At 44.1% G+C, this 23,779-nt stretch overlaps 1 protein-coding gene across 17 annotated transcripts in view; it reads left to right on the top strand.

Moving 5' to 3' along the window:
- Window positions 1-23,779, top strand: part of ADGRL3 (adhesion G protein-coupled receptor L3) — a 630,261-nt gene that overhangs the window by 263,487 nt on the left and 342,995 nt on the right. For all 17 annotated transcript variants that reach the window (XM_089778190.1, XM_089778189.1, XM_075929233.2 and 14 more), the window contains one exon: window positions 9,016-9,229. In XM_089778190.1, the coding sequence (XP_089634316.1) occupies window positions 9,016-9,229 (214 nt within the window). The remainder of the gene's footprint in view (window positions 1-9,015; window positions 9,230-23,779) is intronic.

Here is a 23,779-nt window from a genome sequence, read left to right as displayed (position 1 = left end):
AGTCCCCTCACACCACTGCGCCTCAGCCACGGAGAACAGAACGTGGCTGTTTGACATGAACGAGGATGCAGCCCTAGCCTGTTTCAGCCGGGCACAGACACACGAGTTGAGGTTCCCGTGATTTACATGCCAGGTAATAGCAGAGGTTGGTGATTGCACGGTTCCCAAGGCCAGGCCCTGGGACCATGGCACACACGTGCTCCTGTACAAATTTCTGCTGGGCTGAAGAGCCCATGAGCACTCGAAGATCTGTTGTTTCATGGACAGACTTTGAAACTGGTGGTGCCATTATTTATATTACTGTCGCATCTGCCAGATCTAACCAAGATCGGGGCCCCATGGTGCTAGGTGCTTTATATACTTACCGTTAGAAGAAGTTACAACTGAAGGGCCCTAATTCCGGGAAGCTCTGAGCACATTTAACTTTATTCTCCTGCTTATGTCCCACTGAAGTAATTTTCTGCACAGGGGTGGACCTAACGCATGCACTTAAGAGCTTTCCTGGGACAGGACCAAAAGACGCAAGGCAGGCAAAGGAGAGGAAAAAAGAATTATTACCATCTCCACTTCACAGAAAGGGAACTGAGGCACAGAGCAATGCAGTGACTTGTCCAAGAATGTCCAGGAAACCTGAGGTAGAATGAACCTAGATCTGCTTGCCAAATCCTGTCATTTTTTTTGTCCTACATTTTCTGCTGTTAGGTGTGTTACTTAAATCACCAGCTCTTGGAGGCAAGCGATTAGGTGACAATCTGAGTGTTGATTAAAAAAAATCTAACCTTTAAAAGCCTGAAAGCATCACCTGAGTGAAACAAAGAGGTTCAGAATTCAGATAGCTACTAAAACCTTTGTGGTTTTCTAATCTTCTGATTTTAAATCCAAACGCATTATTTTTGTGGGGACCTGACTTACTGGCAATGCTGAAGTCAAGTGCCTTTACCACAAGACCGTCCAACCTCCCGTCTATGCACTGCTTCCCAGTGGTATCCAGCCTTCATTTCTAGCCCTCCTGGCTGCTGGGGACAGCAGACTTAGGAATACATCATCCTGATCGCTATCTCATTGCAGACTCTTGCTTGAATATCTACCTGTTTCTATCAGCCGCTATCTCACAAGCTACTAGAGTTAAAGATGAATGCAGAGGGCCTGATTTACTACTCTGCTACTCTGGTTTTAGGCCAGAGCAGCTCCATCAGTGCAACCCTATCAGTGTTAAATTAGACTAACGCTGCGGTGAATCACGGCTTTTCTACAGAAATCCCACATTGCCCAGGATCCTGATAATGATATTGCTGGCAGGTATGGCAGAGGTTGACCAGTATCAGCTGCTGTCTCCAGGGTAAATCTTTATCTTTCCCCAGCCTTGTGCAAGTTGGGTTTTCCCATCTGACTCCACAACAGAAACGTAAGCAGAAAAGGCCACACAATTCGTAATTGTTGTATATATGTTCGGTCTATGTAGTGGTTAGAAAGAGAGGGAGATATTTCTGTTCTCATATTCCAGTCATGAGTTAGTTTTTCAGCCACTTTGAAGTAACATGCATTTCAGAGAGAGGAGTTTGGCAGACCAGAATTAATATGTATGAGTAATTAAAGGGGATTTGGGAAAGGGTGAATCCTTTTCAGTTAAATAAACATTTCCAGTAATAGTCTTTAAGAGAATTTTCACTTTCCACTGACATTCTTCTTGAGGACAAAGGCCAGAAGGGGGAAAGAAGCATTTAGAGGTATGTCTACATCCTGCAAATGAGGTCACTAATAATAACTTTGTTTTAAATAGTGACAAATATTCTAAACAGGGTCTCAATTTAGTAAAGCACTGAAGCCTGCACTTAACTTTAAGTATGTGCTTAAGGCCCAATGACTTCAGTGACTTAAAGTTAAGCACACACTTACACAGTCTTCTTGAATAGGATTTTTTTTTCTAACTCAAGGCCTACTATGGGAAAGTTGGGTAATGAGACATTGCAAACACAAAAATGTCTCTCTCAATTTGTAGGAGGAAAAGGATGCACTGCACTTGAATGTGGGAGTTTTAAGGCATTTAACTAGGCAGGTCCCATGTTTTTACCTGCATAGAACTACTGACAATAATTATTTTTGCACATGCATTTTTCTGCACATTGTTCCAACGTGTGCACTTAGAACGCACTCTGAAAATCTATCCTGCAGTGTTTTTCAAGGGAATTCTAATTAAAAACACGGAGCCCACAATTTCTTTAAAAGTACATCTGCTACCATCATGCTTCTGACTGTAATGAAGTTCAACAAGTCTGTAGCGACCAAGAGTGCATGTAATTTAAAGGATATTTTAGCATTTGATTAAGAGTAGCAGTAATAAGTACAAGCTGATGCCCTGCAGGCATGACAAGAGGCAATTATGTTTTGGGGTCAAAAGAGAAGGGGTTAAGGAGGAAAGCAAGAGATTTTGATGACGTGTTTCATTTTCCAACTCTAGAAATTAAGACAGAAGAAGGAATTCTGAATTGCCTAGATACAGCCTGTCATTACCTGGCACTACCTCACCCTCTGTTACTGCTTTGCCCTGTGTAATTTCAGCAGCATGAGGTTCCATCCTACATTCTCACGGATGCAGTTACAAAAGCACAATTGTCCCCGCATCTCTCTGGAGCAGTTTTGAGTAAAATGCCATACAACTGTTCTTGCTGTGCGCTACCTAAAAAGCTAGGGAACAGCTCAAACAAAGGAAGCGCAATATGGCAGCTGTAGCATTGAGACACTAGTGTCTTGATTGTTGCACCTCATAGCTTTTAGGTTAAGACTTGAAAAAAATAAGTGAGTCCCTCTGTGATGATGTACTCCATATGAAAATATGCTTTTGCTATGAATGTTGCGTGGCTGAAATAATTCAAAATAATTCATGTGGCATATCATTGGAAGGTTTCAAATCTGCTGGACTTGTTTATCCTATTAGCATGCATGTATCCTTCCTGTATTTGAAGATAGAAATATGAAATATAAACCTGTGTTACTAAGGGAGCCATGCTAAGTGAGGGTTATTAGTAGTACTCAAAGAACTTAATGGCCTAACACTCAGGACAATGATCTACAAATAGACTTGTATCTCCTGTAAGCCTGGGAGGAAGGGCTTTGGTGGGTCCTACCAAGACATGTGGCCATGTCACCTGATGCTGGAATCCATCTTGGGTGCTTTGTTTTTCCCACAAGAGCGGAGGGAAAGTTTAGACTGAACAGAAAGTATTTCTCCCTTTTGCAGAGCCTATTTAAGGGTGGGGAGTGAGGTAATTTTGGTTATTAGTTTTCCCTGGCTACCTCACTCAAGATGACTGGTGGAAACATCTCAGGCTGAAGAGGGGGAAGGACTGCACCCAGACTAAATGACTAAAAGGCATCCTGTCTGTGCAGAGGTTATTAGAATCACATCAAGGGTGAAAACGAATGTGTAACCAGTTTCCTTAGACTACGTCTGCACTACAGAGAAGATTGAAGCTGCCACAGTAGATTTTTCGGGGTTCGAAATAGTGGGTCTAGTGAAGACAAGGTAATTGGAACTGAGAGGGCGTTCCTGTCGATGCCGGTATTCCTGCTCCTATGAGGAGTCAGGGAAGTCGAAGGGAGAGTGTATTCCCCTCGACCTCCTGTTGTGTGAATGGCACCTAAGTGCAATTTAAGATACTTCCACTCCAGCTATATAATTAACGTAGCTGGAGTTGTGTATCTTAATTCAAATTTATCCCCTAGGGTAGACCTGGCCTTAGTGTATTAAGCTTAGTTTGTGTGTTCTGTTTTAGTTTGCTTAGTAACCTGCACTGTTCTGTGTGCTGTCTCTTATGGCCACTTAGATCCTACCTTTTGTACCTTTGTTTATTAAGCATGTCTTATACTTCTGTGTATTGATAAACTCAGTGGTAATTGTTACCAGGGGCATGGCAAGGCGCCTGTGCACCTCTCTTTACATGGAGAAGGAGGGTGACTTTCATGAGCATACATTGTACAGATCGCTGTGCAGTGAGAGACGGATTCATCTACGGTTCAGCTCCCAGAGTGGCTGTGTTCTTGAGTACTGAGAAGGGGTCCCACACGCCTCTTCTTTCAGTGTGTCTCTCATAGACTCATAGACTTTATGGTCAGAAGGGACGGTTATGATCATCTAGTCTGACCCCCTGCACAGTGCAGGCCACAGAATCTCACCCACCCCCTCCTGGGATAATCCTCTCACCTGTATCTCAGATATTGAAGCCCTCAAATGGTTTAAGGACCCCAAGATGCAGAGAATCCTCCAGCAGTGATCCGTGCCCCATGCTACAGAGGAAGGCGAAAAACATCCAGGGCCTCTGCCAATCTGTCTGCTGCCTTTGGGGTGTGGCCCTATCCCGGTGTCTTGTGGGAAGCAGCCTGGAGAGCTGGGCTCAACAGAACAGGACAACAGATTGTCTAGGCAGCCAGGGGAAGCAGACTCAGCAGATCAGGAAACACTCCCCAGGAGGGCCTGACCCATCACGCTGGCACTTGCATTTAGGCTCCCAAATAAGACACCTGATCTGAACACCTGAATAAGGTGCTTGATTTCAATAGGTGCGATTGAGCACTGAGCTGAGGCGAAAATCAGTGTGGCGGGAAGCACCGCGGTGTCCCTGGAAGTTCTTCCAACGTCCAGGGGTCCTATCGATTCTGCATCGGCTTCCTGCTGGGGAAGGGAATGGGGGGGCATTGTTTTAAAATTGCTTGCTCGCTGGTGCTAGCTTCTAATACCTGTATTGCTGCACGATGAAAGTGTATTTGTAAGTGATATTGAAGGAGTCTCTAATATTGATAAGCAGCTTTTTTTCAGAAAAAAAATAAGCATTTCTAAAAAACAGACTTCATGTTTGGACTTGGTCATGTGTGATTTCATAGCAGAAGTCTTTGCAATTCGAGGGGAAATCAATCAAAATTGCTTGTGAGGTTATTATGCAGGACTACAATGGGAAATAATACTATTAGATGTGCTTGAAAGGACCTCAAAATATCAAACGCTTGAAATATGTGCTGTCGCCAGCATGAAAAATGAACGTGACATGGGCTACGCTAATATTCGGAGGAGGTCTGATCTGGCAGTCTACAGTGGCTTCCATAAAACCTAGACAGCAGCCTGTGCTTATTACACAATGGTATATGGGCTACTTCTGTATTCCTTTTCTCGGTTGGAAAGAAAAGTTATCCATGGTGCCTTAGGCATTTCCTCATGCTCGACCTAGAACCTACCTGTTGTCACCAGCACATGGGGTGTATCTGTACCATGTTTGTCTTTTGGATGACCAGCCGTCATGGCCCTGGGAAGCTATTGTTCGAGTACCCTCTGTCAGAATACATGTAAAATAATGTCTGGTTGTGTTCAAGTCTGGCACAACATGCGCTAGGGCAGCGTGCGCTCTGTTTTCCCTGAACGGGAAGTAGATCGTAAACATTGCATTGGAAGCTGTATATTTTTTGGGGCTACCTGCTCAACAGATCAGTGCCATCAGATTCCATCTTCCTCGTGTATCGTGCAGTAGAGGTAAGAAACAGACAGGTAGTCTCGCACCAGATGAAAAAACATGCACGCTGCTTTTATTAATCCTCTGTACAGTCACAGTACTTGCAAAACCAAATTCTGCCTCATGACACCCAACCACTGACCCGTTGGGGTGTGTGGAGTCAACGTCACGTTAGAAAAACAGGGTGAGACGGAAATTCCTCCATTAAACATATATTCTAACAAAAGCATCTGAATCGTAATAGTGCCCTGTCTTCAGTTTACACCCATGGTGATGTGAGGAAGGTTCAACAACATATGCTTATGTTTGCCACTCACCAAATGCGTCAGGTTTCTGAATGGTTAATTTGTGTTTAAATTTGAGTAGCTTCGTTTTGAAAACCAATGTTGTTTGCCAACGTGGGTTTGTTTAAATAAATAAAGGAACCCAACATCACAGATCAAGTCTAGAAATGAAAAAGCAGAAATCTACGTTGGCAGATCTAGAATAGTGAGGTGGCTACAGGGGTGTAAAATAACCCCCCAATAACCTAGGCCATGTGTCTCAAACTGCTGTCATCCATGTATGTGCCAAAGACCACCCCAAAGTTGGACCAACAGTGGCTGAGAAGTCCCTCCTCATTGTAAATTTCCTCTTTGTTGTGTATAAAACACAGATGGGTCCTGTCTGTCCTAAGAAGAGAACATCCAGATTGCCAGAGGAGCCAGCCAACAAAGCTCCCAAACCCAGCCAAAAACAGCAGACGTTGGTTGGACTTTTCATCTTGCCACTCTCTGGCATCTAATAAGAGTTCTCTGAGGACTTGGCAATTGGAGGGGATGAAGTCAGCTCCATCTCTCAGCTCAAAGCTGTCAGTCTGCTCAACAGCTCAGTAACAGGTAGAAAAACTGCTTCTGTGAGAACTCTCTCAGCTCTTCTCCGCAAACTGGCTGCTTATGAAAGTGCAAAAAGATGTGCAAAAAAAGATACTTCCCGTCTCCACTTAGCCCAGCATCCCACAAAGCAGGGTGAATTTTCAGACTTCATACCTTTGCATTTGGCCTTGTGCAAACCCTGCCTAACACACTTTAAAACAGAGTTGCAAGTTTGGCATTCACCTGGCTTCGCAGGCACTAATATTCCAACACATTCACAGTTGAACAAACATGGTTCCCATCCCCCAGCCCTCTTATGGTTGAATCTTAATGCAAAAGCCAGGGCAATGTTTCAGTGTCAAGCTTCATGGGTTTGTGCCTATTTGTCTGTGTTTCTTCTAACTGTAATAGCAGACTGTTTATGCCACAACAGAGTTCAGTAAGCAGTTGGACTCTCCAGTGACTAGAGTTGCCAGTTTTGGTCAGATGTGTCCCCGAAGATTTCATCATATGACAGAATCTCTACTCCAAAAATAACTTTTAATTCCTGGAGGCTACAGGACAGTCATGTATGGTTGACAGCTGTGAGTAGAACGGAGCAATAGAATTCTGATCTCCAGGACAGAAGGTTGCTTCTGTAAACCTAGAAATACAGGTTGAACCTCTCTAATCCAGAACTCTCTGGTCCGGCATGACTTGGGTTAGCGGATGTCCACTTATCATGTGTGTGGCCAAGTTTCCTGAGGTTGTGTAAAGTTTGTTTACAGCCACGAGTCCTGGCTCTGTGTTTTGTGCTGTTATTTAGCTCTAATTTACCCCTCAATGTCCTCTAAGAGCCTACTAAGAAGTGGCATTGTTGGTAATGCTGCTAGACAATATTGGCAAATTCTCTGGTTTGGCACCGGTCAGATCCAGAGGGTACCCGACTAAAGAGGTTCAACCTGTACCTTTATTTTATGAGCTGCAACATGAACCAACACTAAGTGGGGGAATTACAGAAAGAGCGCACAACCCGTGTTCAGGAGTGCACAAGGATTAGTCCACAGCTGGGTTTCAACAGCAGACCTCAGATTGTAGGGTAACTCTTACTGACATCAAAATGCTGATATATTCACTGGAGCCAAAGTACAAATTAATGATAAGGCTTTGTACAATGACTGAGCACTACATAGAAATAATATCCTGGGCTGGTACATGCCAGTTGGTCATGCCGACACAGGAGTGAGGACATGGAAAAAATATATTTTCCCTTGCTAGATCGGAGAACCCTTTTCTTATTGATAAAACTGGAGAACATGGCTTTTGCTGATCATCTGGGAGAAAGTTGGATCAAGAACACAAGAGGAATTCAGTGTGACTTGAAACACAGGCTTTGTTTTATATCCTAATATAGCAGGGTCAAAGCTGAAGTATACTACCAATTGCATTCCTATACATGTCATAGCTATCCATATCTAGTCAAACTATTCATGTTTCTAGGAGCATTTGTAGGACTCGTTCAAAATTCAGGTGGGCACAAACGCAGTTCACAAGGTGGTTCTAAGGGCTGTTGGAGTGGGATTTTGAAAAGCACTGCCTGGTGGCCTAACACTGCTTCCACTGGAGCTTCAGGGAGAATTGTTGTGGTCATTAGGGAACTGTTATCATACGGTCCTAGGGCTAGAGGAGACCTCCAGAGGTCATGGAATCCAGCCCCCCCGCCCACAGCAGGACTAACCCCGCGGACACTGGCAAAGCCCCGTGTCCTCACAAAGAGGCCCTGCGAGACTGACAGAGCACCCAGAGCTGCAGCATTTAAAATCTCACTCAAAAGTTTCCCCACTTAAGCAAGAGCAGTGAAGAGATGTGGATGCTGGTAACTAAACACAGCAATACGACCGTTTGAAGTTTAAAGTTGCTGTCAATTGGGAAGGCTATTTGTGTGATAACTAAACCACCCCATGCAGGTCCACCATGGGGTATTGCGGGGCCAAGAGGGGCGGTTGTCCTAGAGCCTGGCGATTGTTCCCAGGACTCCCAGCTGCTGCCACTGCTACTGTGGATGCAGCAGTGCCCAAATTCCTGGGCCCCTTAAAGCACCACAGGAGTGCCATACAGCATGCTTGGGGTGATTGTGAGGGGTTGGGGGAAGGTGCATCGTGGTCTGGACGGCACTGAGGGCTTTGGGGGGAGGCTGGTGTGGCATGCCTCTTGCCCCCCAGGCCTGCACCTTCTGCCCGAAGCCCAGCCCCTCCTGGGACTGTGCAGCCTCCCGCCTCACCTTGCCTAGGGGCCTGGTGTGCCTGTTGTCTCTCGATGGTGTAATACCAGAGGAAATACCATACCATCTAGCTCCACTGGAGCACTTTCCTGTCAGCAGGCTTCAAAGCACTTACAAAGGAGGTCAGTATCGTGATCCCTCTTTAACAGGTGGGGAAACTGAGGTACAGAGGGATGAAAGTACTTGTCCATGATCATCCAGCCGGTAAGGGATAAGTTCAGGGGTAACACCAAGGTCTCCTTCCTGTCCATACGGCAGAGTAGTTGAAGGGAAGTGTTGCCCAGTGCCAAACTCTTAGAAAGGGTCTTAATGCACTATACCCAAACAATACAAATAACCGTGTTCCTGCTTTTACTCCTCTTCTCCATGCTAAAGATAAATGCATTTTTTGTACCCTTTCTAGCTTTCAGTCGTGCCCCAGTTCCTATGGCGGTGGTCCGGCGGGAACTGTCCTGCGAGAGCTATCCAATCGAACTTCGCTGCCCGGGAACAGATGTCATCATGATTGAAAGCGCCAACTACGGCAGGACGGATGATAAAATCTGTGACTCTGATCCTGCTCAGATGGAGAATATCCGCTGTTATCTGCCAGATGCCTATAAGATTATGACTCAAAGGTAGGGCACTGGAGCATCTTTGCTTGTTGGATGTTTGATTTAATCTAGGACGTGGCTATGCCGTCCTGTGTGTTTGCATGAGATTATACGGGTACTTGGAGCTTATGTGCGCGGGTATGGTGTAACAGTCGGGTACGGTGCAACGGTTGGAGGTTGTGAAATGCTTACATTCCATAGTATGCCGGGATAAAAGGAAGCGTGGGCTGGCTAATATTTGTGGCTGTTGATAGGTGACAATCTCTTCCTGTGCCTTGATTTTTGGGTCTAAAATGCCTGCATGTTCACGCATTTATAATGGCACACAAGTCCTTTTCTCCTGTGTGTGTTTGCTTTCTCTGGTGCTGGAGTCATACTGAAGGTTGTTAAGCTGATTTAATCAATATATCCTGTTGATTACTTGCAGTTTGCCATGCTCATTACATTGATACAGAAGCTGAAATCCCATGCTAGAGCTTTGATTGATGCTTTTATGGAAACCTTACTAAGAGAGGAGCCATGTGTACTGTCTTAGCTAAGCTTTAAGTGCCAGTCCTGAGCATGTCCGCCTACATGGAATTGATTACTGGCGTTTATTTGCAGGACCCGGGTCCAAAAACATAATCCAACATGGCTGTGGAAAGCAATTGTGAACTGCTAATTATTTCAGGGTATTTTCTGGCACTCAAAATGTGTGATTCCCATTCAGTTAGTCACATGCAGTGTATTTCCCTTAATAACTGCACACACTGAATGAGTACATGCAGTTGATTATTGATTAAGAAGTAACAGAACTAGCATTGTGTGGTATTAACAATATCCACATAGGCAAAGTATGTCACTGAAGTCATAACACCATTTATGTAGCACTTAATGCTAAAGGTAATGTTACGTTTTGGGGGAGTATCTTCTAGTTGTGTGTAACACACTTCTGCTTTTCTCTTCCAGTGAAAGAAGAAGCCATGTATATAAAAAAGTAGTTTTCATTTATATTTGACTGATTAATGTGGGTTTTTTTAGCTGTACATAAAATAGGTCAGCTTTGGGCATATACACTTTAAAATACCAACCGAACTGTCTCTCTTAACAATAGGCATCATTGTTGCATGTGGAAAGTAAGCCCTTTGGACACAGCATGTCTTCGTGTTTCAATGCAGTCTTCCAGTGCTGCTTTTTTGGGGCTGTCTGGGAGGATTTGTTCGTAGCATTTCTTTACATCAACCTGTTGATGGGATTGTGGTGGAATTAGGCTGATTTTCTTGTTGGCTTCCAGCAGATATTGTGTGTGTATCTGGAGGTGTCCATCATGTGCCAGCCTTTCCCCAAACACATCTGAAGAAGGCTTAGGGGCTGTTCAGCATGCTGCCAATCCGAAAGAACATCGTGAGACAATGATGCATCTGTGGGCCTTTGTTGCCTCCCCCAGATCCAGGTTGCTTACCAAAACCAGATTGGGCTAGTCAAAGAGTTGTGTTTATTGTCTGTCCTTCTCAGCAGGACGGGTATTGATCTGGTCGTCATGAATGGGGAAGGCAAAATGGGAAAGTCCTCAAAGTGGATACAGTGTCCCTGGGATTCATCTTCACTTTATGTTGCTTCGGATAGCTGCCACTCATCAATAGGGGAATAGGTTCTGATTTATGTTGCAACTGATCCACATATCTGTCATTTGCATGGATCAAGACCAATATGAATTGGAACACATTCCCCTATTGTACAGTAAATTATTGTATTTGTGTCCACTGGCCATGCTCAAGGCTTATTGCCTACCGAAAGTATTCTCCATGCTGATTCAGAAGGAGAGCCCAGTGTAAAATAGTTGTAGAAGTATTACAAAATCTTAAAACAGCATGGAAAACATTGATGTGTCCTGGGAAGAGGTCACCTTGCAATGCATGAGCCGTGTTAGCTGCTGTGCATGGCCATATGCTGTTGACAGCTTTCTGGGGTTTTATTCTGTTCTTGAGCAAGAAATGGTCAAGTTGGTGAAGGATGTTGGTTTTGAGGAGATGATGGAAGGGGATATACAGGAGTCTTGAGCAACTGACAAATGAGAAACTGATTGAGCTGGACCAAAATCAGATAGCTGAGGAAAGCTAAGACAGGGATGCTGATGTCAGGTAGGAAGCTAAGAGTCTGACAACAAAGACTCTCCCCCGTTTCTTTGGATTGCTGGATGAGATGATGGAAATCATCCAGAGCAAAGAGCCTTTTCGTGGACCATCTCCCAAACTCTCCAGGGTGCTTGATGCAGTGGCTCGCTACAGGGAGATTTACTTCTCGGAGATCTATGCAGGAGAGCAAACACTAATGAAATCCTCTTTTAAAGACCTCTGTGACCAAAAAGCCAGCCCAAGGAAACCCAGCTGCCGCCAATACTGTTTTATGCTATATTACTGCACTGTAGTTACTATATTAAAATGTTCTGCGTGTTGGAACAATGTTGGTAGGGTTCTGCGTGATTGTATTTCCTGTTCAGTGTGTATAATATGTACTGGATATCCTGTCCTTGTAAAAAGGCACACTGTTGAGATGAAGAAAACACTGCGATTGGTAAGCATGAATGCATCCCCCTCTCCCTTATTCCATTATTTCTTATGCGGAAAAATGAATCCGTATGTGTCATGTCAGCATCTGTCGTCATTGTCAAGAACCCAGCCGCAATGTATACAGGGCTCCCCTGTATAGGGAAACCTACTAAATAAACCATTGCTCCCCATGACACCTTGTCAGATCAATGGGGAGATTCAGCCAGACAGAGCAATGTGTGAAATGGGTTGTGAGCGATTAGATTAGTGGTAGATATTGAAAATTACGGCCACCCCATCCAAGCGAGTCCATTCCCTTCTTCTCTGTTTATTTAAATTAATTTTGTAGCTGGAAACATGGGGTTGTTTTGGAAAGGGAGAAAACCATAAATCTGGGGGCAGGTTTGTTGGATCTCTTAGGCAGTGAGAACAGAAGCAGTGCTTATTGTAAGTGTTGCACTGCAAATCTCCAAAACCTTCAGAGTATTGGTCTAACTATGGAAAGTTTGAACAGCTTGTGGGAAGTTATTCGGTAGGAAATTAAATCTCTGTGGCCTCCCCATTCCGTTTCTACACTTGCCAGCTTTTCCTTCTAGCACTGAAGCAGCAGATGCCCATAAAAGCTCAAAAAGTCCATTTTGGATTGAAGTTTGTCTGGTGTAATTAGAGAAAATTGTATTTCATAGAATGTTTGCTTTGGAGAAATGACTTTCTGAGGACTATAACAAACGATTGAATCCAAACCGTGTCCATTATAAATGGAGTGCACTGTAGCATGGGAGATTGTACTGTTCTCCCTCGAGCAACAGTGCCACAAAATTAACATATCATTCATCCCAGCGGTTGGGGAGAGTTAGGCTGAAGTGGAAAAAGCTGTGTCACATTTTCATTAAAAATAAAAAGTCTTTGACTTTATGGTGTTAACATTGCGAAGGTTTTTATGTAAAAATATAAAAAAGGCAGAAAACTCCTTGGATTCATTTCTCTCGAGTTTCCCTTTTGGTTCTTTATCCCTAGAAAGGCCCAGATCCAGCACTGCATTTTAGCATGTGCTTCATTTTAAGGCTGTGACCTGCGCCATTGAAATCAACGAGGCAGTCTGGACACTTGAAGTCATACACATACTTAAGGCAGCAATTCTGCAAAGCACTTACGCGCATGTTTAGTGATGAGCATGTTCCTAAGTGACAGGCTGAATAGGAAGGGGCTATTGAACCAGCGACAATGGAAAGAAGGCAATACCAAGGAAAGCTTTGGATCATGATGATATTAATGAGGGGTTTTCCTCCCTGTGTTTTAATGCCAAACTTGAAACAAACCGTTTTTTCTACGCTCATTGTAGCCTTTCTTGTGGACTTTAATCTTGTGTGTGTTTGGTCAGAAGGCAGGGGAGGGAGAGCAGTAAAGTTGAGCAAATACGGAGACATGTTGATTTTTTTTAAACATGAAAGGTAAGTTCAATATTGTCCTCTTTTCTCAGGACAATATTGTCCTCTTTTCTCAGAATATCAGGGCCACTGGGAGCCTTCTCCGTTCCAGCCACCATGTGCTGTGGGGGGTTGGGGCGAGTTGGATGCTAACCAGAATCGGTGTGAACAGCTGTTCGTTGGCCTACTGTAGGCAGAGCTGTGGTATGGCCGCACTGTGGTATGGACTTCATTGCAGAGTCCTATTTTCAAAGGGCCAAACTTGCCCCAGATCCTGTCGTGGGACTTCTCCACCGGGTCATGCCATCATGTGCTGATTCAGGACGTTTGCCAGCGGCAGCATTGAGGAAACGAACATAACTGGGAACGGCTAGAGGGTATTTTGTGAGTGCAGCCCTACTGAGGGACCCAGCCCCCATGGGAATGCGATGGTCATTCCGTTCTTTACAGGCACGGGCCTCCCAGAACAGCCTGCTCCACCGGAGAGTACAGACACTGTTGTGCCCATAAGAGATGCCAGCCATCTATTCTCTGCCCCTCCACCCCTGTTTGGGGTGCTCCCCAGGCAGTATTTTGGGTTGTGAAGAGCCTGCCGCCTGAGTACAGTTCTCTTTCCTCCACGGGCTGTGCCAAGCAGGATGGACAGCTGTCAGAACTATTTCTAAGGGGCTCCCCATGGGCATGGTTGGGAGCTACCAGATGTCCAGCAGGGGAATGCTTTGTTAGTGTAGCTAGGTTATTTCTGGTTTCTTGACTAACTTTGGAAGTTGGTGCTGCTGCTGTTCCCTCTTGTTCTAATGCTGGTAGTGCCCCCAAGGACAGCAGGTCAGGCCTGGAGTAAGTCAGCATGAATGGGAGTGTCTGTGTTGTCTCCTTCCGTTGACTTCCATGGCATAACATTTGGCTGCAGCATAGGGTCTGGTTCTACAATATGTCGAGTGTCCTCAACTCACCCTGTTGCCTGAAGGACTCGAGGACGCTCATTGCCACATACCAGGGGTAGATAGCAAGGAACCCGTCTGTCGCAGCCAGAAGGCAGAGGCAGAGATTTACTGCCTCGTGAACACGCAGTTGTTAATATGATTTGTTCGTTTCGGGGGGGGGGGGATCAGTCTCAAAACGATGTGGTGGTGATGATGCGGTGACAATGTGTGTGTTGTGGCACATTTTGCTTGTGAATTTCAAAATACTTTTCCAGCTCTGGGTCCAGCTCACCAAGAATCGTCGTGAATTCTCCATCGATGGCTACTTATGGAAGATCTGCTTGAATAGGAATTACTTTGGGGAAGTTTTGCATCCTGTGTTCTGACAGGTTGTCAGACCAGATAGTATAATGGTCCCTGCTGGCCTTGGAATCTGTGAAAATGATAATGAACTTAGCTTCCCTTATGACATAGAAGAGCATTGTTACCTTATCATATGGGGGAACTGATGTGCAGTGAGGTGAAGGCCTACAGTTTGTACAAATGGCTATTGCTTTGGAATGCCTCTGTTTTGTGATGCCCCGCTTGACACCTTGGAGTCCAGTGATGCGCTCTTGGTGCCACGGGAAGTGTATGAAAGGGGGCACATCTAGACTTGCTTTCACTTTTGAAAGAAGATATGCAAATTCGATGCAAATGTGAATATCTTCTTCCGATTGCTTTTTCAAAAGAGGTTCTTTCAAAAAAGAAAGTAGTCTAGACAGTTCTTTTGAGAACAAAACCCTTTTTCGAAAGAACTGTGTAAACCTCATTTTTTAAGGAAGAATGGTTCTTTTGAAAAAGGGGTTTTTCCTCGAAAGAACCATGTCTAGACTGCTTTCTTTTTCAAAAGAACCTCTTTCGAAAAAGCCAAATTTACATATCTTCTTTTGAAAGTGAAAGCAAGTCTAGATGTGCCCAGAGACAGGAATAGGACACAGATTGCCACATGCCTTGTCTGAAGTAATGGTCATGCTTCTGCTAGGATTGAATAAGAAGACTTCAGCTTAGTTGTTACACAGTTGTGTTGTGCTCTACACAATGAATGGCAGGTTTCTCAGAACACAGCTGTCCTTCTTAGAGATTGTCTTCACCTCAGACGCAGACCCTGCATACCCCATTTGATGGAGACACTCCAATCACATGTCCTGAACAGAGTTATTCATTTCCTAAAATAAACCAACAAGGAGTCCCTGTGGCACCTTAGAGACTAATGGATTTATTAGGTAAAACCCACTTTGTCTAATGAACGGGCGTGGAAGTGACAGAAGCAGGGGTCTATATAATGAAGTTGCTTGTGTTCACAAAGCTAATCAAGTCCAGGTGGAAGTGGGTCATTTATAGCATGTGGTCTCCAGACCATGAATGCAAGCAACTTCTTCGCTATATAGACCCCTGCTTCTGTCACTTCCATTTCTGTTCCCTGATGAGGTGGGTTTTACCCACGGAAGCTCATGCCTAATACATCTGTTTGTCTCTAAGGTGCCACAGGACTCTCCTTGTTTTTGCAGATACAAATTCACACAGCTCCCGCTCTAAGACTTTTCATGTTTTAAAGACTGCCAAGGTGCTCGCCGTGCATTTTTCTACAACATTCTCTTACAAGGGAGTGCAGAATTTGCTTTTGGAGAACCGAGACTTGGCAATTAAAAATGTTGTTGCTGATTTCTGTCATAGGAGTGTCATGAGATTTAATGTGCTGGTGCGTATACTGTCCTAGGTGATCTACAGACATAAGGCTGTATCGATAGGCAAACTATTATTATTGATCACTGCAGCATTTCCAGTAACTGATAGGAATTGCAGATTTTACATGGGAGAATGGAGAATATTGAGATTCACAGTGCCCTGATTCTAATCTTCGACCCTCACACAAAAGCTTAACAGAATTGTATCTAGTCTGTTTATTTGTGCCTTTCTGGAAGACCCATTAAAATGAGGCACAAAGTATTTATTTCAGGAGCCTCTAGTCATCTGTATATTGGAATTAAAAAAATTAATACATCCCTCGACAGTTCTAATAGAGCAATATGCACCAAACTTCCACATCATCCTGCCTAATCCAGCCCTCTAGCACATGAGAAACACACTGTCGGAGCAAGGAAGAGAGCAAGTGCCAAGCTGTTCCTGGTCTGTGCACCTCCGCTGTTTGCAGCTGCTATAGAAACAGATATGTAGAAGGGGTGGTTTTTAAAGTAGTGCAGTTCGGTTCCCAACCACGTGAAGCTTTACCGATGGAAAAAAATTATACACAAGTACCCAGCTTAATGAGCAGGCCAGCCACATGCTCTGTACTACCAGGCACTCCTGCCTGCCTGTAATGCGTTCCCTTCCCCTGCCCCCATGTACAACTCTTTGCCATGATCCGGTTTTAACATGCCAAAGGCACAAACCGCTGGCGCCATCCAGTCCTTGAGAGGCACAGATGGAAAAGATCCTGGCTACTGCTCTTGCTTGACCGTCTAGGAACGGACTGGTCTCAGAGAGGTCGCCGTGTTAGTCTGCCTCAGCAAAAGCACTTTAAAGACTAAAAAAAAGTTTAGGGCAGTAAGGCAAATACCAAGATGGGTAAGTGACATCACAGTAGGGATGGGAACAGGTAACAGGTTAACTGGTTATGCGGTTAGCATCACCCTTCCTGGATAATGCTTAACTTGTGCCTGGGAGGAGCATTTCCACACCGTGCTGCAGAATCAGCGGCCCAGCAGGGCCAGTGGAAATGGGAGTCCTGGAGAGGCAGCATCCTTGCTGCAGGTCACCTTCACCCAGCTGCAAAATGGGTCCCTTCTCCATCAGCATGGGGCTGTCGGAGGCAGCTGGATGTGAAGTTGGCCACCCTGCTCCTTTGTGAACCATTGACTGTGAAACTGGTGGGTCTTTACTGTGTGAATGTAATGAGCCATTGGCATGCTGGGACTTCGAGTTCCTTGGCAAGGTGCTCTGCAAATGGATGAGTCTTATACTTGAAAAGTGGTGTGTGGGAGACCAAGGGCGCACGGTGATGGGAAGATGCTCCTGTTACCGTTTTCGCCTGAGCATTTGAGACTTCTCTTGGGCATCAGCTACTAATGAGTGCCCACGAAGGCCGAGCTTGGCAGAGGGGGCAGCCTTGTTGACAGTGTAGCTCGCCTGCTGACAAAGTAGTGCTGCATTTTGTGTTATCTTGTGTGCAATAGAACGGAATGCCTGCTCCATGACGTGCAAATGAGACCTGGAAAAAGCTTAAATCTGAAGAGCTGGGAGCTCCATCCCCCATACGCAATAGGACTTACCAACCATTACCTGTTGCAGAAAATGCCCCAGTGCAGTCCATGTAACTGAGAGGTGCACCAAGTGCTAGCTTAATAAGGATGATAGGGGGTGTTTGTCCACATTGGGACATCCAGGAAAATCAATCAAAATTAAGTAACAGTACAAATTTAATGTGGGTTAGTTAAACCACATTAAACCCCCATGTGAAAAATTCTCATTCAGAATTCAAGTAGCCTTAACTGGGTTTAGTTTAATTAACTTTCCAATTGAATTAAGCTAAAAAAAGGGCACTTTAATTTTGAATAATAGCATCCGCACAGGGATTTAATGTGATTTAATTAATCCACTTCAAATCCACACCTTTTGTTAATTCAAATTAATTTTCCTGAGTGTCTCCATGTAGCCAAGCCCTGGCCAACCTTTCCCGCATGCTGACAAGTATGCTGGGCAATCCTACTGAAATGGGTGGGTGAGGTAGTATTCAACATGAGGTTTGCATTCCAGCCAGGAAGATCTTCCCCACAGTTTCTGAAATATCTGCTGTATCGTCCAGTGCATAGGCTACATTTTTCAAACAACAGAGCATGAAGTTGGGTGTTCATAGCCATATTAAGTGGGGAAGCACTGGGATGGGTTCCCTAGGGAGGGGGTGAAATCTCCATCCCTAGAGGTGTTTAAGTCCCAGCTTGACAAAGCCCTGGCTGGGATGATTGAGTTGGGGTTGGTTCTGCTTTGGGCAGGGGGCTGGACTCGATGCCTCCTGAGATCTCTGCCAGCCCTAGGATTCTGTATATGTGATCTGCTTTTTCAGAACTTCTGAGCATCCATCTTCCATTGGCTCTGCCTGCTCTTGTCCCAATCCACTCACTGAGGGGCAGCCACCATCAATGGATGCCTCACAGCGTATATCACATACATCTCTGGTGACCCAGCAGTTAAGGCTTGACTCTCCGATTGTCAGTAATACATTGATCTAAGCATCGTGTGCTAGGCACACGTGAATCATAGCTAAAAATAATAGAGTCCAGTGTGTGTATCTTTCTAAGGACGAGTACAAAATAATAGGAAGGTAAATTGGAACAGACTTGGGCTGAGGCACAAAATGATTTACACCTAGCAAGAGTATAAAAGGAAATAAGAGGTTCTATAAAAACATTGGGAGCTACAGAAAGTGCAGGTCATCTGAATCAGAAGGAAAGCTAGCCACATTGTTCTTCAGTCTCCACTAAAATCCATTCATGTTGACCAGCTACTGAGCGCTGTTGATCTTAACAACAAGGGGGAAGATATGCAAGCCGAGATAGGAAAGGGCACAGGCTAAAGAATGTTTAATTAAGTTAGATGTGTTCAGGTCAGCAAGCAGGGACCAATGGGATTCATCCTGGGCTATTTGAGGAAGTAGAATAGGGGTCCCTGGCTTCTGTTTGTCAGAGGCAGGAGAAGGATGGCAGGAGACAAATCGCTTGATCATTGTCTTTGATCCACCCTCTCTGGGGCACCTGGTGCTGGCCACTGTCGGCAGACAGGATACTGGGCTAGATGGACCTTTGGTCTGACCCAGTACGGCTGTTCTTATGTAAGTAGCTGAAGCAATCTCGGAACCATTAACCATTATTTTTGAAAACTCATGGAGGATGGGTAAAGTCAAGAGGACTGCAGAAGGGTGAGTACCTATTTTTTTTTTAAGAGGAAAGTGGAGCTGGGGAATTAAAGATGAGTTAGCTGCACTTTGGTACCTGCTGGCAAGGTATTGGAACGATTGATGAAATAATATGCTTGAAAGTGCCTAGAGGATAATAGGGCTCTAAGCAATAGCCAGCATGGATTTGTCAAGAACAAGTTATGCCAAACCAACTTAATTTTGTTGTTTGACAGGGTTACTTGGCCTTGGCAATGGGCAGGGGGAAGCAGTAGCCATAATTTATCCTGGCTTTACAAAGGCTTTTAACAGTCTCAGAATTGGTCTGAAATTTACAAGATGTAAATCAATAAAGACAGGCAGAAACTACTACATTTAGGAAGGGCGAATCAAATATACCACTATAAAATGGGGAATAAGCGGGTAGTGCCAGAAAGGATCTGGGTGTAACAGTGCATCACAAATTGAATGAGAGTCAAAAGTGTAGTCTAGGTGCTAAAAAGTGTTGTATGTCTGATTCTGGCAGTAGCGGTCCCATTCTGGTAAGCACTGTGTGACGCTTCACCTAGGCTTCTCTGTCCAGTTCTGTGTGCTGGATGGTAAGAAAGATGTGGACAAGTGGAATACCGTCCAGAAGAGGGCAGCAACAACAATAAGAAGAGAGTTAGAAAACTTGACCTATGAAGAATGGTTAAAGAAATTAGGAATTTTTAGTCTTGAGACGAGAAGACTGCGGTGGTGGTGGTGCTGTCTTCAAATAAGGGATGTTGCAAGGCAGACTGTGGTCAGTTATGTGCCATGTCTGCTGGAGGTAGGACAAGAAGTAATGAGTTTGATCTGCAGTTAGGGAGATTTAGGTTAGATATGAGGGAAAATCTTTCTAAGAAGAGTTTAAAACATTGGAATAGGCTTCCAAAGGATATTATGGAATGCACGTCACTGGAGGTTTTTAAGCATAGGCTGGACAAACAGCTGTGAGGGATGCTTTAGGAGGTGTATGTGGCCCTGTAGTCCTACATTTCTCTGTGTGTGGGAGTGTGAGCAGAGGTTGGTGTGTGGTGCGTTACCCCTCTACCTACATTGTGTGCCTTGAAATAATTACTACAGTGCCAGGAGACAGGGTGGGTGAGGCAACATCTTTTATTGGACCAACTTCTGTGGGTGAAAGGAACAAGCTTTCAAGCTACACAGAGTTCTTGCACAGGTCTGTGAAAGGTACTCTGCATTGCAGGTAAATACGAGGGGGCAGATGGTTCAGCATAAGTAGTTAACAATATTCTAACTGACAGTAGGAGTTTTGTCCCTCTCTCTCTCTCTCTCTCTCTCTCTCTCTCTCTCTCTCTCTCTCTCTTTCTGTGTACATATGAGTTTGGTTGGTTTGTGTCTGAGGTCACACAAGGATTTTTACACAGAGCATCATGTATTCAGGGTATTTCAGAGCTTTCATGCAGAGGATTTTTATGACATCATTGGGATTTTACTGTCTGTCCTTTTGTAAAGCTCCCACTACACATACCTGTATGGGGGCCAGTGAGGGGGGAGAGCGGGATGTCTATTTGTGCGGGAGAGAGAGAGAGAGAGAGATCCATAAATCCATATAATAGAGGCCCAGAAATAGATCTCTAGCTATTATGAGCATTAACACAGCTATACTCACGTGCAGCTCAACAGCCATTTCTGGCCTGGTGTTTTTGCAACCACACAGCTAGTTTTAGATGGTTTCTTTTTTCAACTTTAACATTATTGCCAATATAGCTACATGCCATGTGTTGGCAAAGCTGAAGAAGAGAAAATGCACTTTAGTATCTGTGGGTCTAGGACAGCAAATCATTTGCAAGCAATATGAATGATGTTTTATTTCAGTACCTTGGGAAAACAGGGAGGCAGAGGGAGGCCCGAAAAGATTTTTACCTTGTCAGTGACCCAGGAAAAGGTTTATCCTTGTTCTGATTTGGGAGGAGTATTTTATTCATTGGTAAGTGGTGAGATTTCTGTGCGCATGAGGTGCCTGCCAGAATCTATGATCTGCAGAGAGGCAGATTACGGGATTTATGATCAGAACCAGGCTCTGTGCATTATCCACACAATAATACATTGGGGTTAGTGATAGGCAGTGGCAGGTGTAATTCAGTTTTGGAAGCCTGCTGACATCATAAACTGGGAGACAGCCAGTGGTTTATGGGCGGCAGTAGACCCGTAGGACTGAATTATGGTTGTGGTATTCAGCCTGCGCTGGATAGTGCAATTTGTATTACACAGGATATTATACAATTTTATTTGGTGTAGACCCACTGACAAAGCAGAGAAAAGTTTATTACCCAGAGAGTGCAAGGGGTGGATTATGCTAATATAAAATGTCCAACACTGCAAATCTAACATGAAGGCAGGGCCGCCTACGGGGGGAGGTCATTTAAAGCTGTTTGGTAGCCGGAGCCCTGGGCCCTGTAAATCTATCAGAGCTCCAGGGGCTGGGGAGAAGCTTGCCCCAGTTGCCCCCACCCCCTGCCTGAAGCTCTGCCCCTTCCGGCCCTATCTTGCCCAGGGAATGGAATGTAGTTGAAATAAGTAGTGTTGACCTGGAGCTACGCTGCTGGAAAAGGAGATGCTTGGCCTCCCTCTAATGACCTGTGACAGAAGACTGAAAAAACTGGGCTTGTTCAGTTTTGGAAAAGAGAAGACTGAGGGGACATGACAGTGGTTTTCAAGTACCAGAAAGGTTTTTAAAGGAGGAGAGTGACAAATGATTATCTTTTATCTCTAATGATAGAAACACAAGCAATGAGTATAAAATTCAGCAAGGGAGGTTTAGGTTGGACATCAATGGGGAAGGGGAACCCCTTCCTGTCAGGGTGGTTAAACACTGGAATAAATTGCCTAGGGAGGATGTGGAATCTTCATCACTGGTAATTTTTAAGAGTAGGTAAGATGGACACGTGTCATGGATGGCCTTGATGGTGCTTGGTCCTGCCATGAGGGCGGGGGACTGGACTTGATGACCTCTTGAGGTCCTTTTGAGTTCTAGCGTTCTGTGTCCCCACCTACTAATTTCCTTTATAAATTACTCAATCCCAGTATCTCCTGCTGTGAGATTTCTTTGCAGACTTTCATCTTCTTAGTATTCTTCTCTGAACCGCCTCTGGTTTGAGAGTGTCTTTTAGAGATGGGTTGTTCAGAACTGTATACAGTATTCCAGATGACGCCACCTCATTTATTTATCACTCATATAACTTAGGGGATAAGTCCTTTTTGTAATCCTCATAGGACTCTCTGACTTTCATTGAGATCCAGGCTGCTAATTGCTCTAAATCCCTGTTGAAAATGAGACTTTGACTTTTCAGTCACGTAGATATTTTAGACCACATTACTTGTGATTTAATTTGGATCTTAAATAAAACATTTTGGAGCAGCCTGCCTGAGATCTAGGCTTGTACCCTGAGTTTTTAACTCGTGCTTTCAATAAGAGTGGTTTACTGCAGTTTTGAAGCAACCTTCACTCAAAGCTAATCCATGTGTATGAAATTAATAAGCATTGTAAGGAAGAAGTAGCAGCAAGAATGAAGTTGAATAGAGGAAGTGCCAGAAACCATGCCAGTCATTGGCTCCATTATCCATCAGCCTTCAGTGGGAAGAAAAAACTATGGTTGCTGAATTAATATACAAAAGGTAAATAAATATAATTAAGAAATAAAAAAAAATTCCACACTGTCAGTTGTTTTACTTACACTCCCATTCATTATCTGTTTGTGCATGTGTGCATAAACACACACAGATATATTGACTGCTGTTATTTAATTTTCATTATTCTGAAAAAGTCATACGCTGGGTCAGAATACCCTTTGCATGTCTGCTTGAATTATCAGGAGTAATTTACAAAGTGGAGCATGACCACTAAAAGGAATGAATAAATAAGTGATTTTAGGGAAAATTCCTACTAAGTCTGTTTGGAGGCTCTTCCTCATAAAAGAATTAATTCATGGTTTTAATCATGTTAGTTCTTTCAGTGTTACTTTGCATTTGAGTGTCTAAATATCTTTACTGTGCATTTCATTTCCTCGGTGTCGATATGGGAAATCCTGATTGTGTAACTTGTTTTGTCCTGAGGTTGCATCTTAATCCTTTCACCCCAGGGGAACACCCAGGGATTTAGCAAGTACTGTGAGATTTTTAAATGTGTAACATATTGATAACATGTATATGCAGTCAGGGCCCTATTTAAATTCTGAGCATGAAGGACACTTTCGTTCTTTCAGGAGAACAACTTCTCCACCAAGTTTTAATGCATAATTTCATTCAAGTGTTTCATCAAGTATAATGCAACCCTGGCATAGAAATTTGGGCTAAGAATCTATCATTTACGTTATGCTCACCAATGTTCTTAAAGTTTTATAGAAAAAAAATAGGACATATATCAGAACAGCCAAGTGTGAACTGGAACCGAAATAACTTCACATTAAATAACTTAAATCTGCACTTGGTATGATGGCAGGAGGGAGCTGCTTTAAGAAAAAGAAAATGTGTTGGCGTGTGAGCGGTTGCTTTTGACTAAAGCCGCCAACCCCTTCCTTGGAATTATGGTCATTGGCAAAAATAAGCCACCCTGAATTGATCAAGGAAATAGCTGTGAACTGCTGGTGAAGAATGAGTTAAACCATTTTCAGCCCACTCCAGAAAATGTGATCTGAAACATCCTGAAGGTTAAGTGTCAAGAATGACCTGTCTAATGCTGATGAAAATAGGTCAGCCCAAGCTAGGCAAACAGTTAAATG

The sequence above is a fragment of the Pelodiscus sinensis genome, chromosome 4 (assembly GCF_052426305.1).
Source record: "Pelodiscus sinensis isolate ZL-2025 chromosome 4, ASM5242630v1, whole genome shotgun sequence".
In the NCBI taxonomy this organism is placed as follows: Eukaryota; Metazoa; Chordata; order Testudines; family Trionychidae; genus Pelodiscus; species Pelodiscus sinensis.
This window is presented reverse-complemented; position numbering and strand designations above follow the sequence as displayed.